The following is a 19,215-nucleotide window of genomic DNA, read 5'->3' on the forward strand; positions in this document are numbered from 1 at the left end:
ATCTGAAAGAATAAAAGTGATGTGAAATCTTCTTTGTCATCTCTCCTCTTTGTGGTTGCCTCAGTCCTGCTGTGCCCCAGCCTCAGACGCTCACTTGACATTTCTCTCCGTACCCCCAGCACCGCAACTGTGTCTTTAAAGATCCTTTCAGCGTTGTTTTTCTAGTCAGTTCAATGACACTGTACTGAACACTTTTGGGTTTATAGTGACCAGCACACACGAGTGCGTTTAAAGAGAAGGTTGGCATGAACTTAACTTCAGTGAGGATCCCAGCACTCGTGTATTTGGATAAAAACGTACGTATAGCTGGACTAGGACTGTCTTTCTAACACGCAATAGTGCACTGACAGAAAACAGCCGGTGTGACGTCTGGGGTCAAAGGCAACAAATACATAATTCCATAACAGCCCCAGCGCGGCCGTAAGGGAGGCGCCGGCTCTGAGGGGTCGGACCCCACAGCCCCGGGAGGCGGGACACGGTGCAGCCCCGCCCATCCGGTGTGGTCCTCCCCTCGCAAACAGCGCTGATTGGCGTTTCCTCCGACCAATCCGAGGGGAGATCGTCGGCTGGCCGGGCGGAGTGGCAGTACAGCCGACCAATAGGAGCTCTGCCGCGCCGTGGGCGTTCCCGAGGGCGGTAGCAGGGCGGTGGCGGCAGCAAGATGGCGGTGGCGGGGAAGGGAGCGCTGTCGGCCGCGGTGAAGCCGATCTTCAGCCGGGACCTGGGCGAAGCGAAGCGGCGCGTCAGGGAGCTGTACCGGGCGTGGTACCGCGAGGTGCCCAACGCGGGTGGGTGAGGGGCGCGGAGCTTGCCGCGCGTGCTCAAGGTCGGAACGGCCTTAATGACATTGGTGAAACCGGCGGGCTGCGCATGAACGAGCGGCCGGGTAGCGTTTTGGAGGGTTGAGTTGAACGCCGCCGGTGGGAAAAACGCGAAGCGATGTGGATGACCGCAGTGGGTGTTGTGTTTCTTGTAGTACACCTGTACCAGCTGGACATCACGGTGAAACAGGGGCGTAACAAGGTGCGGGAGATGTTCATGAAGAACGCCCACATTAGGGATCCACGGGTGATAGACATGCTGGTTATTAAGGTACAAGCAGCTTGGGCTATGGAGGGGTTGTCTCTTGCAGTCGTATTGGTTTACCTATGTCAGCAAACCTGTTGATCAGGGATCATGCTGCTTTAGCAAGCAGAGGAACAGAGTCTTAATGCACGTAAGTCCCAGTGGCTTGAATACAGATTTCTGTCACTCAGGGCACTGGTTCTGGTTTGCAGATCTTTAAATTAGCCACAGTAACTGACCTCTGCAGTTCTAATGTGTTAGAAAGCTTCCAACCAAGGACTGACATGCTCACCTGTTATATTTCATGCTTTTCAAGACGGTTACTCTGTCTTTACATGATGAGAAAAATCTGGAAATAAAATCCTAGGTAGTACGGTTGATGACAATTCCAGGCAGTCTCATTTTACTCTGTGCTGCCATCCTACAAAACCAGTACGATAGAGTGGAGTCATGAAGAAGTTAAGTTTAATATCTCTGTGGCACTGATACTGGTGCTAAGCACTTGGGAGTAGTTCTGCTTAGTTTTACAGGTAATGTGCTGCTATTCAAACAAATTCAGTAGAGGTACTTGAAAATTAGGAATGTTATGTAGAATTTTATGGGAGGTGCTGGTCATGAGAGAAACAATGCAGCTTTTAAGAAGGAGGCAAGATCCTTTGCCTGTTTCACAGGGCTGGGAAACTATGCTGCAGAGATGTCAAGTCACAAGGCGGAAACAGCATATTTGTGTCACAGTGTAGGTGATACAAGCAGTCTGTAGGAGTACAGAACTGCTGATGCAGCTGTTTTTTACTTAGGTGTTTCTCAGTGCATTGAAATAACTTTCATGCTGCTGTAAGGTTAGACTTGGGCTCTAACTGCGAACTGGTCTAAAATTCTTCTGTCTGTGCTCAGGGGAAAATGGAGCTTCAAGAAACCATTCATGTATGGAAGCAGAGGACTCACGTCATGAGGTATTTCCATGAGACGGAAACCCCGCAACCTAAAGACTTTCTGTCCAAATTCTATGCGGGCCACGATCCCTGAGAGATTGACTCTGTGTCTTCCTGCCTTATATTACAAATAAAGTTCTGTACAATAGAAAAAAACCATACAGAGAGATTGTGTAACATATTAGGAGTCTAAGGCCTAGCTGAATCCAGAGCGTGTGCAAGTGATTATGATGTTTGAAGAGCTGTGATTTCACAGTTTTGCCAGTATGTATTTTTAGTGGGCAGCATTTGTCCCATCATCGGCCCTGGGGTGTCTGCTGAATAACCACAACACAACCTAGCTGTGGGGCTTTGTGCTTGGCCTGCAGCCCTGTCTGTACGTGTTAGCTCTGTGGAGGAAAGAGCAGGTCTTCAGAACAGCCAGTGTAGTCACAGAAATACTCTTGTGCTTGAGACCCATCTGTATTCATGTAGTGTCTTGCAGTTTCATGCTGTGACTTTGTTGACCTGCTGTTTTTCCCTTGGACACTAGTCTCTGTTTACCTCCTCAGAGAATATATGAAATCAGCATATAAATCCCTTTATGCATAAAGACATCAGCAGAGTCCATTTCCCTGCTGTAAAATGAAATTACCTGGAAAAATGGGGGGTTGTACTGTTATCTAGAATAGGAAAGCTCTGTAAGAACTTCTGATGCCTAGCAGGAGATGGTGTCCTACTATCACCTTCTTAATTGAATCAGGAATTACTAGCTCCCTTTTGAGAAGGGTAAGGAGAATTTGTTCTGTCACCAGTCAGAACAGATTTTCAGGGGGTAACTCAGTGCTAGAGCTCCCCCAGGTGTGACCAGCATCGGATCTTTGTAGTACAGTCAAACTGGTTTTTATCCTGCCTAAATACTGGGGCTTTCTTCCCCATAAGAGGACTGTAACACAGCACTCCTCGGGGATTTGTATGTAAGTGTACCTTGGGGCTTCAGGGGTGGCGTGTTTTTAAGGACAGGGTTGAGAGAGTCAGGAGGGGCCAGAAGAGACCGTGGGATAAAGCAGCGATAAGGAATTTGGCAGCATAGAAGACAGGAGTGGGTACATGTTTGGCTCCCAAGAGCAGATGAACTGGAACAACCACTTCTCAGGTGGCTTGGGGAAGGAGGGGGCAACTCAGATACCAAGTGACTCAAGAATCTGACATTTCCCTTCAGCTACAGTTGTTGGGGTTACTCGGATTGCAGGCTCCCTTTTCTCTCTGTAACTATGCTGGAGAGTTACAAAGCAAACATCCAAAGCTCTGCCAAAGAAGAAGGGAGCAAGTGTGGCTGTTTGAACTATACACTGTGCCAATGTGTGCGATATTAAGTGAGACTTTTTAACAGTGACATGAACAAAGAAGGAGAAAGTGGGCAGTCAAGATACAAGGCCAGAGCTAATGACCAGAAACCACAAGAGAGACACTGGCTTAAGAAAAATAAATAATTCACTAACCTTTCTAGGTTTCAATTTGAGAAAACAGCTGGTCTGATGTGACTAAAGATGCTCTTCATGTGCCCTAGCAGCAGAGAAGATCTTTTAAGTCTGTTATGCTAGGATTTAAATGCAATAGTAAACACTTCTATGAAAAGAGGACTTGAGGTTTATACACAGTTAAGACAACAAATATATTAGGGCTCATTCAGAAGGAAGTACTGAACTACCTAGGAAATATTAGGTACATGGAGCCAGTGTTCAGACATTTTTTTCAGTGTTCAGAGATTAAATGCTATAAAAGACATCAGCAAGTTAGTTTGCCATTTGTGATCTTAGCCTTTTACCAAAGGTACGCAAACTTTTAACTCTGTGACGATAATACTGTATTTAATCTTCAGTGAGGTGATATTAATGACACGGTCCCATCACCTGCCAGGTTGTTGAACCGCAGTGCCATTGCTGATGTGCACCTCATTCTTTAATGGGGCTGTGTTGTGGGGCTGCTGCTTCCCCTGGGGAAAAGGGCTCACAGAGAGGACTCACAAGAGGAAATAAATATCAGGAGAGCCTCCTCACTGGAACAGACAGACAGAGGAGAAAGGTTAAGACAAATGCTAGTACACAGGCACATTTTTTTCCCCCCCACATGAATAAAAACACAAGACAAAAGTCATACATCTCAATCTCTTGATCTTTAATTAAGTGTTTTCCATATTGCTAATTCAAGGCATCCAAGCAGTCTTTGATGAGGTGAGCGTGTGCAAGGGCTGCAAGGATGCAGTGCTCTTCCTTCAACCCTGATCTACAGATTTCCCTCATGCGCAGGACGCTCACTGGCAAAAGCCCCCTGTCCCGTTTAGGAAGGACAAAACAGGTGACAGACGTTGGAATCATTGCTTTGTCAATGGCTTTCTCCCTTCTGTTCTTCTGTTACCGTGCTGCAAATAGAATAACAAGCTGTTACTCTTCAGAAACACTCCTCCTAAAACCACACAAGGTGGGGTTTAGGTAAAGGAGGTTTCCAACTGGCCACTGCAGTGTTTACAATCTTTTAAGTCTTTGTTTTTAGCTGCACAGTGCATGCTGGAAAACACCCTTATCAAGTGGAGTACATCCACCAAACCAATTACAAAGCAACACTGTTTACAATAACATCTTTAAAACAGTTTCTTTGTTCTATAAAGAATCAAATACACCCAAAGTCAAATCTTTACAGAAGGGCAAGCCAAACAGAATAACATAAAATGGTAGAAAGTGTAGTGTAGTGCAGACAGAGGTGAATTATTTTGACTCTTTCTCCAGTGAGTCTGAATGATCCAACTACTCAGAGATCAATGTTGTGACACCCACCAGACAGTTTGTTCTGATGGGTTCTGGAATTCTCTCAAATTGTTCACCTATATCAGAGTTTCAGACAATAAGTGACTCTCTTTTAAAAATAGTCATTCTGTGAGTTAGCAAAAAGCTTTTAAACAGGTAAACAAGTAGAACAAAATTATAGAATCATTTAGGTTGGAAAAGACCTTCAAGTTCATTGAGTCCAATTGTTAGCCCAGCACTGCCATGTCCACTGCTAAACCACGTCCCTAAGTGCCACATCTACACATCATTTAAATACCGCGAGGGAGTGTGACACAACCACTTCCCTGGGCAGCCTGTTCCAATGCTGTACAAACCTTTCAGTGAAGAAATGTTTCCTAATATCCAGTCTAAACCTCCCCCGGCACAACCTAATGCCATTTCCTCTTGTCCTATCACTTGTTACTTGGGAGAACAGACTAACACCCACCTTTTTACAACCTCCTGTCAGGTAGTTGTAGAGATCAATAAGGTGTCCCCTGAGCCTCCTTTTCTCCAGGCTAAACACCCCCAGCTCCCTTAGCTGCTCCTTATAAGACTTGTGCTCCAGCTGCTTCACCAGCTCTGTTGCCCTTCTTTGCATGCATAATGTAGTAACACTGAAGTCTCTCTGTTCTGTCTGCAGTATAGAGCCTCACTGACTACAGTTGAATTCTGATTCAACTGACAAGATCTAAAACTCCATCAGTTTACTTTGATTTCTAGTGAATGTATGGTGTGAAGATTTCACAGATACCAGTCTGGCCTACTCTGGTATAAAAGAACAAAAAAGTTCATAGCCAAAGGCAAATCCGTGTCTGTGTGTTTAACTACAAATGTACCTTTCGAGCTGTTGCTGTCTGTATTTCCTTATCTGAGATTCTCCTCCCTGCCCCAAGCCAAACGGGAAGCACAAATAATTAGATTGATGGTGCAGTTAGTGACATACCCTTTAATCATCGTCATCATCATCCTCTGGGACAAAGATATCATGTTCTTCAAGTAAGGCTGCGAAGTTCTTACTGATCTGAGTACCAACATACAGGAAAGGGATCACGACGCTGAACACTCTGAGGAGGCCGAAGGGCGTCTGCAAGGAGTCGATTGGAAAAGGTGGATCTTTACCAGCAAGTGGCACTTCGGCTGAACCGACACACTCCCGGCTCCGCCGGCCCGCGGACGGCCCGGGAAGCGGCGGGAGGAACGCTTTGCCGTCCCTAGTGCCGTCACCGCATCGCGCTTTATTAGAGTACTATAGTATTATAAACATTCCAAAACCGGGGAGCTGGAACCCGCGGGGAGTCCGGGGCAGGGAACACCCGTGGCTTAGCAAGGGGAGCGGTCGCCGGTGGCAGAGGGTGTACGCAGGCGGGTGTTGATCTCCGCCTTACTGCCCACCGAGCACCGCCAGGCCAGCGCCGCCCCTCTCGGGGGAACACGGGGGGACACGGTCCGGGCCAGCGCCGGCCCGCTCGGGGGACGCGGGGCCGCCCCATCACCCTCCCGTCGCCAGGCTTCCGTGTGCCCGCCCCGCCTACAGTCGCTCCCCTCATTGGCCCAGGATCTGTCACTCACCGCCCAGCCCCGCCCACAGCAGCTTCGCCTGCACCGATTGGCCACCGCTGCCGTCCGTTGCCGCCCCCACCCGCTCGCCCCTCACTCACCTTAACCGGCTTGGGCAAAATGGCGCCGCTGCGGGTGACGGTGGCGCTTCGGGAGGGCACCAGCGAGACGGCCGAGGCGCCGCGCGGCCCGCTCCAGCCCGCCCGCCCCGAGCGAGCCGCCGTCGCCGCCAAGAGCCGCCCGGCTGCCGCCGCCATCGTCCCGCCCGCCCTGAGCCGCGGCCGAGCCCGGGCGTCACCCAGGATCTCGCGAGCTTTGAGAAGAGGCGGCGAGAGAGGCGCTGCGCGTGCGCGAGGCGGGGCCGCGCCCCCTTCCCCGGGCGGGGGGGCCCCCCGGTGGCCGGGAGGAGGGAAGGAAGCGGGCAGTCTCCCACCCCTTCCGAGAGGGCTCCACTGGGGAAAACCGCGCCGGGCGGGAATGCCCAGGCCCTGCAGACACTCCCGGGGGGGCTCACGGGCTACAAATCAATCCGGTTTATTTAGCATAAAATACAAACGCTGAACAACGTAAATGAGATTCGTAATACAAGTTCCGCGTGTAAAACAAACGCTAACAAAGTAATGAAATGTATAACACAAGTTCCGCGTGTAAAACAAAGGCGCATGCAAAACCGTCTCCTTAAAAATAGAACACGCCGTCCTACCTAAAATAGAAGCCCTTGGGAAGGCGGGAGTGTCCCCGCGGGTTGCTCGTAGTGTTGCCAGGTAATTGTGCGGAATGAACGCAATTGGTGGTGCCGAGGTGCCCCGGACACGGGAACTCCACGTGCATTTCAGTGGGGATTCTTTAAGCTTCTCTGCAAAGGCAGTCGAGAGAGGTTAAGATGGAGGGGTCACTCCCCGCCTCCCCCCCCCCAATTAATGCAGTAGCTACTGTAACAGAAAATGTCTGATCCCGGTCAGGATTGTCCACCAAGTGGCTAGCAGTGGCCACGGGGAAAAACTTCAGGTTACTCTTGCCGCTAGGACCTGGATTCAGTGGAAAACATCAGCACAGTTTAACAAAAAAGATGTGCAGAAATAATATCACGGGTTTAAATCTTAAATGCCAGCCTCAGAAAAAAATTTAAGGATTTTGTCAAGTATTTTAGCAGGATTGGGAGCCCTTCTCGCCATAGCTTACAAAGGCCATGATAGAATTGCCCTCCGTCTTTCAGTCTTCTTTTAAATTTTAGCATTTTTCTCTCATTGCTTTTGCATTATTATGCTAAAGAAAAGTCTTAGAAAAGGATCTTAAATTCAGTACCTTAAGGAAAGTACCCATTCAGCTTTAGCATTCAGCTCCCCCTATGCCAAGGAACCTGTTCTGTGCAGCCCAGACATTCTCTATTTTTAAAAATTAATAAGGGAAAGTGGAAGCAGGAGGTGAAACAGTCCAAACCTGAATGGCTAGAGAAAAACCCATGTGTGGCAATTAGTCTTTTTTGCTGCCAGGGACGATGTGCAGTGAAAACTCTCTGCCTTTCCTGTAATGATGTCTGCCCGCAGACAGACAGGATGCTCCATTAGCCAGCTGCATGTGCAACTTCAGGAACCTGAAATCCCAACCTCCAGCCTGCGAACTGCTTCAAAGACTCTACCAGCACAACCAATTCTCAGCTGTGCTGGTTTGATAGTCTCCATCTCTGAGGAGGCAGAGGGGCACCCAGATGCTTCCTGCCTAATGAAGCAAGCAGCAACAGTCATTAAAAAAACCCCATATTCCCATACAAATTTGGGCATGACTCCAATTATGGCTCTTTTTACTCAGAAAAGGGCCAACCTTGCTATGAGAACGGAATAGTGAGGAAGCCCCGATCAAGTGCATCCAAAGTCACACAGCACTTTGGAAACCTAGCAAAGGCCCATGGACAGCTGGGCTGAGCACAAATGAGGATCAGGATTCAGCCATTTTCTTGTCAGTGCTGCAGAATAAAACACAAAATTACTCCAAATGCGATTAGACAGAAAGCAGAGCGCAGCGCCTCATTTGCAGGATTTAGGATTTAGCTGGGATATGTGCTAACGCAAAGGTAGGTAGCGTGGAAATTGTGCCATTTGAATGGGACAGATTAAAGCATTAAATATAAGCTCTTTAGTAGTGTTATGAATACAATCCTGGCTTATTAAAACAAACTCAGCTTCTTAAAAGTGAAACTGCCCTTAAATGAATAATACTGCTTCAGTCCCAGTTCTGACAGAACTGGCTTTGTTAATTTATTTTCTTTTTTAAGTCGTTCCCAATTCTTGGATCTCTTGTAGGAACTGCCACTACATTTTGACTGGTTTCAGAAATTAAATCTTTACCGTCAAACTGCCTTATGTAAGTCTGAGACATCGGAAATATTTTTCTCTCTGTATTACATTTAAAAAAATAAACACAGGAAAATGCTTAACAAATCTGACCTTGGCCCCAAAATACCCACGCTCAGAGCAAAGAGGCACTAGGTAGTGTGATTCCCTGATGCTGCTGCCCTGGCATGGGGAAGGGAACGGGTTCACAGCCAGGAATGCTGCAGTACTGAACTCTTCAAGCTGCAGGTAGGGAGGCAGAACTGACCCCTCTGTCCAACCAACTGGGCTGCTGACAGAGCCTGGGGCCTGACCCATAGCCACCCGCTCCTGCTTTTTCTGAACTATTTTCACTTGAAAACAGAACAAAAATAATCCTCCCAAACCTGAAGATCCTTACTGTGAAGAAATACAGGCACAAACTGGAGAGGACTGGATAGCATCACTTGTAAGTGAAGGTTACACTGTCACTGCCTGAAGTCATATTGCTAAGATCTGATTTAAGATTTCCTCTAATACACTACTGAGCCATAATTAGGCAGGAGGCTGGAAGCTCATCATCCAAAACTACCAGAGATTTATATTTTCAAAGGCACCAAGAGTTAATGGAATTAATTTGATTTCTGCACTGGCATTCTCTACTGGCTATTGCAAAGTATAAAGCTGAGTGCATTTAACTCCAGAAAAGCAAAATAGGTTCCAGCCAGTCATGACCTGAAATGGCCTTTTGCTTTCCCAGCAAGGCTCCTTAATAAAACAGGGCAATAAAACCAGGTTTTTCCATTTTTAGATAGGAAGCACATGACTACATCACATATATTTTTTAATCTGAAAAACAGCCCTTGCCAAGAGGATAAGGGAGATTTATAAACCCCAACTCCAGGGTGTTCTAGTCCCTGGACTTGGCATCCACATACTTGTACCGTCTGCCTTGTGGCCAAGGTTTCTGACCTACTGATGGACAAGTCTATTTCTGCAGTGAGGTGACAGGCATGCCTCCCTGCAGCCCTCCCAGCCCGCTGGGAAGATGGGATGTGCTACAGGAATGAGCCAAGCAATGCTGAGATGAAGTCAGAGGGAAGCACAGGCAGGCCAAGTGCTGGCTTGGTAGAAAGCAGCGATATGGCTTCGATGCTAGAGAGGCAAGCCCAGACACCACCAACACACAGTCACTGCTACCTGTAAATCACTCCCACACCTTCACTTTTCCTCCCGAGACCAGCTCTCTCCTCTTCCCTGCTCCTCCAAAGCCTCTCCTCTGACTGTGCAGCACTGCCAGGAGTTGGGCAGAGCCACAACGAGAGGCCCAGCAAGGGTGTGGCTCTGGACACCCTCTTGGGCAAGCAGCCTAATGAGCTGACTGAGCCCTATATGGCACTTCGCAGGAGCTGTGGTCTGAACAAAGGCTGAGAAATTTACTCTTGGCCAGGTGAAGAGGCTTTAGCATCCCTGTTTTGGAACAGGGAAAGCTCGAGCCTGAAATAGTAACAGGCTTGATTACCACTTGACAGAGTCCAGATAAGCCCTGGGGAGCTCCTGGTCCTCACTGTTGCTTCAGGCCACGCTCTGTGTCTCCATTTCAGCCCTGTTGTTGAGCATGAGCACACAAAGAGACAGATGCAAGCCCGTGATATCCACATCCTGAAGAATTTAGCTGGAAGAAGGGTCAGTAAAGAAGTAAAGAAAAGTAAAAAAAAAAAAAACAGATAGTGCAAGAGCCCCAGCTCCTGGGCCAGCCACAGCTGCAGTGGCTCACACATGTCCTGTGGTGAGAGAGGCACAAGGCCGGAGGCACACGCCAGGGCCAGTGGCCCGTTGGAGGCACTTCATAAGAGCCCAGCCTTATCTGCAGCAAAAGAACAAAAGCAGAAGGACTTTGGCGCAAGACCACAGATAATAATAAACGCTGACCCGTGCAAACTTCCACACTGAGAAACAAAACCAAAAAAAAGCGGTGAATGAGAGGTGGGTGATGAAGCATGCCCGCCAAGACGGCAGTGGGCCAAGCCTTTTGGCTGAGGTTTGTTGCATACATGCTGATTTGTGCCCCCTCCACACCTCGTATCACCAACAGAGGAGAGTTCAGAGGTGGCTCTCCTGGTATTACACACTCCGGCTGTACAAAGCCTCATGGAAGTGAAACATGAAGTTTGGGGAAGACTCGGATGCCTCCCACACACCCTCTGAAGCATACACACACTGCACACTCAGCCACTGAGTCCCTTGCTCTGCTCTTCCCATGTGGGAGACAGGCTGACAGGCATCAGCTGGCTGGTGACTTGCGTCCTGCGCCCTCAGTCACAGGTGTCCCCTCTTCTGCCTCTCCTGCCACTCTCGTCTCAGCACCACGATCTCCTGCCCGTACCAGTTGTGCAGCTTGGAGAAACAGATCGTGTCTGGCGACACTGGGCTCTCCAGCATGGCTGGTGAGAGGCTGGGCGCTGAGGACCCTGTGGCGCTGCCAGTGGCCGAGCGCCGGCGAGGAGGCAGGGGTGGGGGCTTTGCTTGCCCCCCATCATGGTCAGGGCAGGCAGCCCCACCGGGGATACAACCACCACTACCCCATGTGGAGTAACCGTTCTCCAGGATGGAAGGCTTCTCCTGGAGAGGCAGCAAGGCTGGGTTGGAGAGATGCCTCTTCCTGCCAGAGGAGGAGGACCTCCGTGGAGACTTGCGGCAAGCGGCCAAGCTCTTGCAAGCCTCCTCCAGCTGCTTCTCCAGCTCCTTTACCACCAGCCGCATGTAGTCGAAGCTGGCCCGCGAAAGTGCCTTCACCCAGGCCTCCATGGTAGCCTGCCCGTCAGCCACCAGCACATAAGCCCTGGCGCCAGCATCGTCAAAGCGGATGGCAAAGGCGAACTCCTCAGCAGCCTCACACAGCTCCACGGTGCAGCCCTCCAGGACCACCAGCCCCACAGGCTCACGGCTCTCCCGCTCCTCGAAGTAGAAGAGGAGATTGCCCTTGAGGACAAACCAGCGGCGCTGGTAGGAGGTGCTGTAGTGGTGGGCATGGTGGTGGTGCCGTTCCACCCGCTTGCGCAGGAAGCCGGCATGGTCAGCGGGTGAGTCACAGGTGGCATAGTGGGCCACGCTTCGCTCATTCAGCTTCATCACCCTGCCTAGGAGCAGAGGAAGAGAGGGGGAAGTTGTCTCAGTGTGTGGAACATGTCATTGGCCCCACCAGAAGAGGCCTGATCCTGCCCCTAGGGAAAAGCAGGACTCCAGCAGCCAGCAATGCAGGACAGCATCTAATCCAGTAGGCACCCCTACAAAGGGCAGGCTGGTTCCTCACTGCTGCAAAGAGGAGGTCATCATCAGAGCCCCACCACAAGACACCTGCCTTCTCTGGGAATGCCAACATCGCAGTTTAATTTCTTATTCCATGAGTATCCTACTTTGCTGGTTTTTTTATGGGGCACATCAAAGAAATTGGCCTCTGTGTCTGCAAGGCATTCATTTTGCTCTCTATTAGAGGGCAGGAAAAGGAGAATGTTTCAGACCCAAGGGGTCTGAAACTTCCATTTCAGCACCCTTTCCCCACTCCCTGTCTCCATGCAGGACCACCCACTCCCAACAGCCCTCCCGGCAGCAGAACGCTCAGTCCGGGCAGGTTCACCAGCAGTGGGGTGCAAGGTGCCATACCAGCTGTGTGGGTCAGACTGCAATCCCTTGCTGTCTTCCTTGGTTGGGCTGCTCCCTCGTTGAGGGTCTCCAAAGCTTCACTGTGATGAGCCCCATCCTTTGTTGAAGAAAAGGTGGCAGAGAGGGAGTCATGAACCAGAACAGTTTGGACCAAAAGAGCTAAGAGCTGCACCACTCCCACCCCAGAAAGCCAGAGTCCTCAGCGCAGGCAGGCAGCTCTGGAAGCCATGGTGGCAAAACTGGGGGCACATGTTTAGCTTCAAAGCCTGAACTCCATCCCAGCTCAGGCCAGTGCTCCTGTGGGTTTGTTTTCTGGCTCCTGAGGCTTTGTTTTGGTTTTATTAAAAAAAAAAAAAAAAAAACCATCCCAGCTCAGGCCAGTGCTCCTGTGGGTTTGTTTTCTGGCTCCTGAGGCTTTGTTTTGGTTTTATTAAAAAAAAAAAAAAAAAAAAGAGGCTTTGTAGAAGCTGTCACTGTCCCACACAGCCTTTGTGGATTGTACAACTGCAAAAGGATGTCCGACCGCTAAAACTCCACACACAGAAATATGCAGAAAACAAACCATAGCCACCACTCCCTGGTCAGATCCGGCCGTGCGGAGCTCCCTACTGCTGAGCAACCTCCAGAATCCCTCCCGGAGCCCTTCTCCCCCATCGGGGCTTGCGGGCAGGGCTGAGGATCTAGGGGCACGGATCTCGGTATGAAAATGCACAAGACACAAGGAAAGGCGGTTCCCCGGGGTTGCCCTATCCTCGGCGCGGCACCCTGGGGAACCTCCAGCCCGGCACACTCTGGCTGCGGGCAGCCGGGGCGGCCCTCACCAGCCCTGATGCGAGGGGGCTGCGGGGGTCGCAGTGTGCAGTGCTGGGCTCTGTCTTTGTGTGCGGGCGCACGCCTGTGCAATCGGGCGGCGTGTCTTTGTGTGCGTGGGTGCCCCTCCGTGTGTGTTCGCCGTGTGCCTCCCACCCCCGCGGCCCCGCGCCCGCCCCGCCGCCGCTCGGTCCCGGCCCCGCCGCCACCTGGCCCTTGCCCAGCGGTCCCTTGCCCAGCTTGTCCCGACAGCGGGACAACGGCTCCCGGTCCCGGCCCGTCCCGGCTCACCTCCGGCCGCTCCTGCTCGGCGGTGCGGTGCGGGGCAGCCCAGCCCCGGCCGCGGGCGGGGGAGGGCTCCTGCGGCCGCTGGGGCCGTCCCGCCGCGCCGGCAGCACCGCCCCGCCGGCGGCCGCGGCAGCAGGAGCGGGGGGCGGGGGGCACCGCAGCCTGCCCGGAGCCGCGTCCTCCCGCACCCCTTCGCTCCTCCCGACACTCCTGCGGGGTCCCAACCTCGGGGGGACATAAACCTCCCACTCCCAGTGTAACTATTGGGATGCAGCAGCCGCGGGGTGCGGCGGTGATAGGGTGCCAGCAATGGGGTGCGATGGCAGTGGGGTGCAGTACCGGCTGGGCGCAGTGCTGGTGGGCAGCAGCTGCGCGTTGCAGCAAGCGGTGGGGTGCAGTACGGACGGGGTGCGATACTGACAGGGTGCAACAGTGCGGGGGGGGGATATGAACGGGATGCCCCGGCTGTGGGGCGCAGGACAGTGCTGTGCCATGCCGGCGGGTCCCGGTGGCCCCGGGCCGGGCGGGAGGCGGGGGGAGGCAGTCAGGTGATGTGGGCGGCATCATGTGAGCGGGGCCGGGCCGGGAACGGAAGACTCTTTCTGTGCCCCGGCGGCAGCTGTGGGCACGATGGTGCCGAGCGGGGTGGCCCTGGCCGTGGCCGTGGCCGTGGCCGTAGCCCTGGCGCTGCCCTCCGTGGCCCTGGAGAACGGGCTGGCGCGCACTCCCCCCATGGGCTGGCTGGCCTGGGAGAGGTTCCGCTGCAACGTGGACTGCCGGGCGGATCCCCACAACTGCATCAGGTCAGCGGGGCGGTGAGCGGTCGGGTCGGACATCAGACCTGCGACAGCTCTGGCAGCGTTTGTGTCCCTGGGATCCCGGGTGTATGTGCGTGGGAGGAGGGGGACTCAGGCGCCCGGTGCTGGGCTGGAGAGCCCCCGGAGCTGAAGGATGTGGCCAGGCTTTGCGACGTGTCGGGAAACACTTTCCCTCGGTGAGGTCAACGAACGGGACCCTGACGGGGTTTAAACAGGAGCCCTTCCTATGGCCCAGACCAGCCCAGCAGCGATCAACCCTCCAGAGTCCCCAGCTAACCCCAAATCCCTTTGCCTACCACAGCTAGTGGGGCACAGGGGTTGCAGGGTCTCAGCCTGCCATGTCCCCTCAACCCACAGCGAGAGGCTCTTCTTTGAGATGGCAGACCGGATGGCAGAGGATGGATGGAGGGTGCTGGGATACCAGTACATCAACATTGACGACTGCTGGTCTGCCAAGCAGCGGGACGCGGCAGGACGGCTGGTTCCCGATCCTGAGAGATTTCCTAGTGGAATTAGGGCTCTGGCTGACTATGTGAGTGCCTGCTGGGGTTTGTGGGGATTTCTGTGTCTCCCTGCCACCACGGTGGGAGAACTGGGAGGGGATGGAGGACCCTGGCACCTGGGAGACACCTTGGATCCCCGCATCCACTCCTTGCAGCTCTCCTCTCCTTACAGGTCCATGCCAAGGGCCTAAAGCTGGGCATTTACGGCGACCTGGGCAGCCTCACCTGTGGGGGCTACCCGGGCACCACACTGGACTATGTGAAGCAGGATGCCCAGACCTTTGCAGAGTGGGGTGTGGATATGCTAAAGCTGGATGGGTGCTACTCATCAGAACACGAGCAAGCAAAGGGTAAAAGCTCATGGGCCATCTGGTACTTCTTCCCTTGCTGCTTTGGTTGGGGCAGCTGGCCATCTGCAGAAACATTTGGCCAAGTGGTTCTTTCCTTGTGTCTCCTATTGCAACTCCTGGGCAAAGCGGAGGGAGTTTGGGTGCCCTGGAGCTGGTGTAAGGCAGAAAGCCATGCTGGCCTGGGTTTCCCCTTGCTGGGTGGGCTGCAATACAGGCTGCTGTTGGGACGCAGGCTGCTTCCAGCCACCCTCTTCATCAGTTGTCATCTTCTCTCCCTAAGGCTACCCAGAAATGGCGAGGGCTTTGAACGCCACAGGCCGCCCCATCGTCTATTCCTGCAGCTGGCCAGCATACCAGGGAGGGCTCCCCCCCAAGGTGAGGGTTGTCCTATCCAGTGGCAGTTTCCTGTGTCCCCTGTGTGCTGGGGGAGCTCTTGTTGGAGCCACAGGAGCCAGGTGCTACACCCTGCTTATCACTCTGCCCCTGAGTGGTGCTGCAGAGGGGATGTAGCCTCCCTGCCAGGCATCTGGGAACGTTTGGGGTTTCCAGCGTGGCTAAGTGAGGGGAGTTTGTGGGAAGAAGGCCCTGGGGTATGCCATCTCCACCCTACTCAGCTGGTGTGGAGTTGCTCCTGACGGTCTGTTCTTGTGAGACAGGTCCTGTCTGGTTTCGGTGATTGAAACAGGATATTCCTCCTAATATATCTTTCTTGAGAATTGGTTGCATTCATGTACTTCCTCTTTCACGTTTTGAGTCAATCCCAAGCTGCCCTCACTCTTGTAGCTGATAGCTGATCATATTTCCCCAAGGCCTCTGTGGTTGCTTTGCCAGACATCCTATCATACTGGCATGTGCCCAGTCATACTGGGACATGACTTTGTCCTCCCTCCCTACATGATGTTGCCCTTCTCCAGATCCCTCCGTCTTTGACACACTTTCTGGACAGTGCAGCTCTCAGCAGTTTGGGCTGCCTCTTCTCCCTCACCTTGCAGACCAGTTCCATTTTCCCTGCTGCCTGACCCCATTCTTCTCCTCAGGTGAACTACACCATCCTGGCAGAGGTCTGCAACTTGTGGCGTAACTATGATGACATCCAGGACTCTTGGGACAGTGTACTTTCCATCCTGGACTGGTTCTTCACAAACCAGGATGTGCTGCAGCCAGCAGCTGGCCCCGGTCACTGGAATGACCCGGACATGGTGCGGCTGGGTGGTGGGTGCTCTGACTCTGTCTGGGGATGAGGATTTCCAGAGATCCTCTTCTATGGGCAGGGCAAAGGACGAGTGCCAAGAGCAGGAGTCTTGTTGCTGCAAAGAGGCAAAGCTGGTGTTGCCCTTGGCTAAGCTCTGGGAAAACCGCATGGTTGCAATGAACCCTTCACTGTTTGAGTTTACAAGTCATCCACGTGTTCTTTTCTTCCCTGCACAGAGGGGGAGTATTGGTGAAATGAAGGGTGTTAGTGAGTGCATTTGAATGTGTGCTGTTGGCAGAGGTGGGATCTCCTGGTGGTGGACTGCTCAAGAGGAAGCAAAAGTGTGTGTGAGGTTTCCCTGGCAAGCTCCCTCCCAGGAGGAAGCAGCATCAGCAAGGGTGACAAACAGACAAATTCCTAACCTTTTTCTGCCTCTCACATCTTTTCACTGTCTCCCTTCCAGCTCATCATTGGAAATTTTGGCCTTAGCTACGAGCAGTCACGCTCTCAAATGGCCTTGTGGACAGTGATGGCAGCTCCTCTCCTCATGTCCACGGATCTCCGCACCATCTCCCCAAGTGCTAAGGAGATCCTGCAGAACCGCCTGATGATCCAGATCAACCAGGACCCCCTGGGAATTCAGGGGCGCAGGATTGTCAAGGTTAGGAACAAGGCAGATACATTTGGGAGAGCTGACAGGAGCAGCACAGAGCATCACAGTAAGGAGGGAGAGGGAAGTGATGCAGAGAAACAAGAGCGGGAGAGCTGTGAAAGCTGGGGGCCTGCTGGCGTAGCAGCCCCACAGGGCAAGGTCAGACAGGTTATGGGCCAGTGCTGGTCCCAGCAGCTCTGCCTCACCCACCTATCCCCACTCCTAGGAGAAAACCCTCATCGAAGTGTTTCTGCGCCCACTGTCCCAGGCTGCCAGCGCCCTCGTCTTCTTCAGCCGAAGGACAGATATGCCCTTCCTCTACACCACCAGCCTCGCCAAGCTCCACTTCCCTGAGGATGCTGTGTATGAGGTGAGCCCCACTGACACACTGCATAGCAGGGCAGCCCTATGGCACCTGGATCCCCCTCTTCCCAGCTCTCTATGCATTCTGGGAGGAGTGGGAGGGAGGACTCACACTCTATGCGTCCAGGATGAAGGGGCAGCTGCCCACTGGGTCACCCTCCTGTTGCCCACTACTGTGCCCTGTCCTGCTATGCTATGTCAGTGACCACAGCTGGACCCCAAGATGAAAGGTCTGTGGAAATCTCTCTCTTCCAGGTACAAGATGTGTACAGCGGGAAGATCACCAGTGGCTTAAAGACAGGAGACAACTTCTCAGTTGCTATTAACCCCTCAGGGGTGGTGATGTGGTATCTCCGTCCCACGGCACTCCCAGTGCAACCCTGGCATGTGGTCAGAGAGCAAGCCCATGGCAAGGGTCTCCGCCCCATCCTCCTGTGATGAGGTGCAGTGGGTGGGGTGTGGGCCAGTGCCGGGGTGAGCTGGGAGACCCTGGGACACGTGGCTCTTCACTGAACAAGTGCCTTTTGCTGGTGTGCCCAGCACTGCTAACACCATTCCTTAATACCAGCTTGATGATGTCTGCTCAGTCTGTGTAAGTCAGGAATTCTTGTTACCCGCCTCCTAAGGGTGTGCAGAGCATAATTCCTCAGTGACTGCAAAGCCCTTTGAGATCCTCCCGTGGAAGATGCCATATAAGCAGAATCCAGCCACTGTTGGAGTTTGTCAGCTCTGACACCTGAGAACTTCCCTGCTTTGAGCTGGGTATCACTGACCATTGCAGGGGCTGTTTGAACTGTACCTGTAGAAGGGCTTTGGATGCTTTACTATCTTCTAGGGTTGCAACACCGCCTTCTCCCTTCACCCCTCTCCTCCCCAGGCCCAAATGTGCAATGGCGTTAATCTCAAGGATCAAACCTGGTCACCTTTCTTTTGCTATAATCAGCTTGGCTTAGAGTAAGGAGTTGTCAATAGGGCTGCATCCCTCTCATCTACCCCCACCACTACCAAGAACTTCTGGAGGCAAGATGGTGCTCTGCAGAGAGGCTTTACTTGCAGGCCTGATCCTGCTGCCAGAATCCTAGAGGCCAGCACTACTGCAGCCTAGCATCCATGCTAGCATTGTATTAAAGCTTCTCTGGCAGCAGTTTACAGCAGAGAGCAAAAACTTCCATGCATGATCCCAGCAGCCATGCTGTGGTACAGCACCAAAAACTGAAGAGCCATAGTATGTTGTGTAGAAGTGGTGTTGGGAAGATGCCAGTACTCAAGTTGAGGTGGTCACCAGTGCCTCCAAGCTCCAAGTTGCATCCTGTTCTTTCTAGGACATTCCTGCTAGGAGGCAGCTCAGGTCCTCCAGTAGGTTTAACACTCAGAGTTTCTCAGGGAAAGGCTCCTCCTTCTCCCAAGGGCAGCTACATCCACAGCTCCATCCTGAGGAGGAGCCTGCACTAATAAACTGGAAGTGAGTGGTGGGACAGACTCCAAAGCCCTCAAAACTGCTTCACTTTCATACAGCACACATCCTATGGAAGAGTTTAGGTATGACATGGCCTACCCCATCTCCCACAGAGAGGGGTGCAGCATTCATGAAGATTGCAGCCCAGGGCACTGACACAAGATTAAGCCTCAGGCTGGGGAAATACCACATTTTAGATTAGGCAAAAAAAGTTCTGGTTTTGTTCATCTCTCCAAAGGGTTTTTCATCTTCTGCCCACTCTGGTTCCTGCAGGACCAAATGGCTGATTCTGGCCACTTCCAGAAACTTTCTCTGAGTGCAGCATCAAGATACTGAACACAGTGATTGCAGTGCTATTAAGGAAGGACTTGCTAACAAACAAGGAGCTGGCTTTGTTCATGGGAAGTGATTGAGGCAAATAAATTGAAATAAAGGGAAGCAGATCACAGA

General features: G+C 52.4%; 4 protein-coding genes across 4 annotated transcripts; 2 read left to right on the forward strand and 2 right to left on the reverse strand.

The window, feature by feature from the left end:
* Nucleotides 1-595: 595 nt before the first annotated feature.
* Nucleotides 596-2,153, forward strand: NDUFA6 (NADH:ubiquinone oxidoreductase subunit A6). Its single transcript, XM_017827597.1, has 3 exons — nt 596-788; nt 977-1,092; nt 1,960-2,153. The coding sequence occupies exons 1-3, from the start codon at nt 662-664 to the stop codon at nt 2,089-2,091; spliced, it is 375 nt and encodes a 124-aa protein (XP_017683086.1). The 5' UTR covers nt 596-661; the 3' UTR covers nt 2,092-2,153.
* A 1,980-nt stretch (nt 2,154-4,133) lies between these two features.
* Nucleotides 4,134-6,668, reverse strand: SMDT1 (single-pass membrane protein with aspartate rich tail 1). The gene is made up of 3 exons (XM_017827598.1): nt 6,463-6,668; nt 5,748-5,888; nt 4,134-4,398 (listed from the first exon to the last, which is right to left on the reverse strand). The coding sequence occupies exons 1-2, from the start codon at nt 6,616-6,618 to the stop codon at nt 5,751-5,753; spliced, it is 294 nt and encodes a 97-aa protein (XP_017683087.1). The 5' UTR covers nt 6,619-6,668; the 3' UTR covers nt 4,134-4,398; nt 5,748-5,750.
* An 87-nt stretch (nt 6,669-6,755) lies between these two features.
* On the reverse strand, nt 6,756-13,500 carry FAM109B (family with sequence similarity 109 member B). The gene is made up of 3 exons (XM_017827596.1): nt 13,435-13,500; nt 12,334-12,430; nt 6,756-11,810 (listed from the first exon to the last, which is right to left on the reverse strand). Exon 3 carries the CDS (start codon nt 11,800-11,802, stop codon nt 10,990-10,992), a length of 813 nt encoding a protein of 270 aa, XP_017683085.1. The 5' UTR covers nt 11,803-11,810; nt 12,334-12,430; nt 13,435-13,500; the 3' UTR covers nt 6,756-10,989.
* Nucleotides 13,501-14,033: 533 nt separating this feature from the next.
* Nucleotides 14,034-19,213, forward strand: NAGA (alpha-N-acetylgalactosaminidase). The gene is made up of 8 exons (XM_017827590.1): nt 14,034-14,234; nt 14,607-14,781; nt 14,925-15,102; nt 15,383-15,477; nt 16,140-16,301; nt 16,758-16,955; nt 17,173-17,316; nt 17,565-19,213. Exons 1-8 carry the CDS (start codon nt 14,062-14,064, stop codon nt 17,745-17,747), a joined length of 1,308 nt encoding a protein of 435 aa, XP_017683079.1. The 5' UTR covers nt 14,034-14,061; the 3' UTR covers nt 17,748-19,213.
* Nucleotides 19,214-19,215: the final 2 nt, after the last annotated feature.

Source organism: Lepidothrix coronata, unplaced genomic scaffold (genome assembly GCF_001604755.1).
Source record: "Lepidothrix coronata isolate B3197 unplaced genomic scaffold, Lepidothrix_coronata-1.0 Scaffold141, whole genome shotgun sequence".
Taxonomy (NCBI): Eukaryota; Metazoa; Chordata; class Aves; order Passeriformes; family Pipridae; genus Lepidothrix; species Lepidothrix coronata.

Excerpts from the sequence above, each read along its gene's own strand:
- NDUFA6 (XM_017827597.1), top strand. The coding sequence starts at position 662 with ATGGCGGTGGCGGGGAAGGGAGCGCTGTCGGCCGCGGTGAAGCCGATC. Across the intron at positions 789-976 it reads CCGCGAGGTGCCCAACGCGG|TACACCTGTACCAGCTGGAC; the intron begins GTGGGTGAGGGG and ends TGTTTCTTGTAG. Across the intron at positions 1,093-1,959 it reads TAGACATGCTGGTTATTAAG|GGGAAAATGGAGCTTCAAGA; the intron begins GTACAAGCAGCT and ends GTCTGTGCTCAG.
- SMDT1 (XM_017827598.1), bottom strand. The coding sequence starts at position 6,618 with ATGGCGGCGGCAGCCGGGCGGCTCTTGGCGGCGACGGCGGCTCGCTCG. Across the intron at positions 5,889-6,462 it reads TTTTGCCCAAGCCGGTTAAG|ACGCCCTTCGGCCTCCTCAG; the intron begins GTGAGTGAGGGG and ends GACTCCTTGCAG.
- FAM109B (XM_017827596.1), bottom strand. The coding sequence starts at position 11,802 with ATGAAGCTGAATGAGCGAAGCGTGGCCCACTATGCCACCTGTGACTCA.
- NAGA (XM_017827590.1), top strand. The coding sequence starts at position 14,062 with ATGGTGCCGAGCGGGGTGGCCCTGGCCGTGGCCGTGGCCGTGGCCGTA. Across the intron at positions 14,782-14,924 it reads TTAGGGCTCTGGCTGACTAT|GTCCATGCCAAGGGCCTAAA; the intron begins GTGAGTGCCTGC and ends CTCTCCTTACAG. Across the intron at positions 15,478-16,139 it reads AGGGAGGGCTCCCCCCCAAG|GTGAACTACACCATCCTGGC; the intron begins GTGAGGGTTGTC and ends TCTTCTCCTCAG.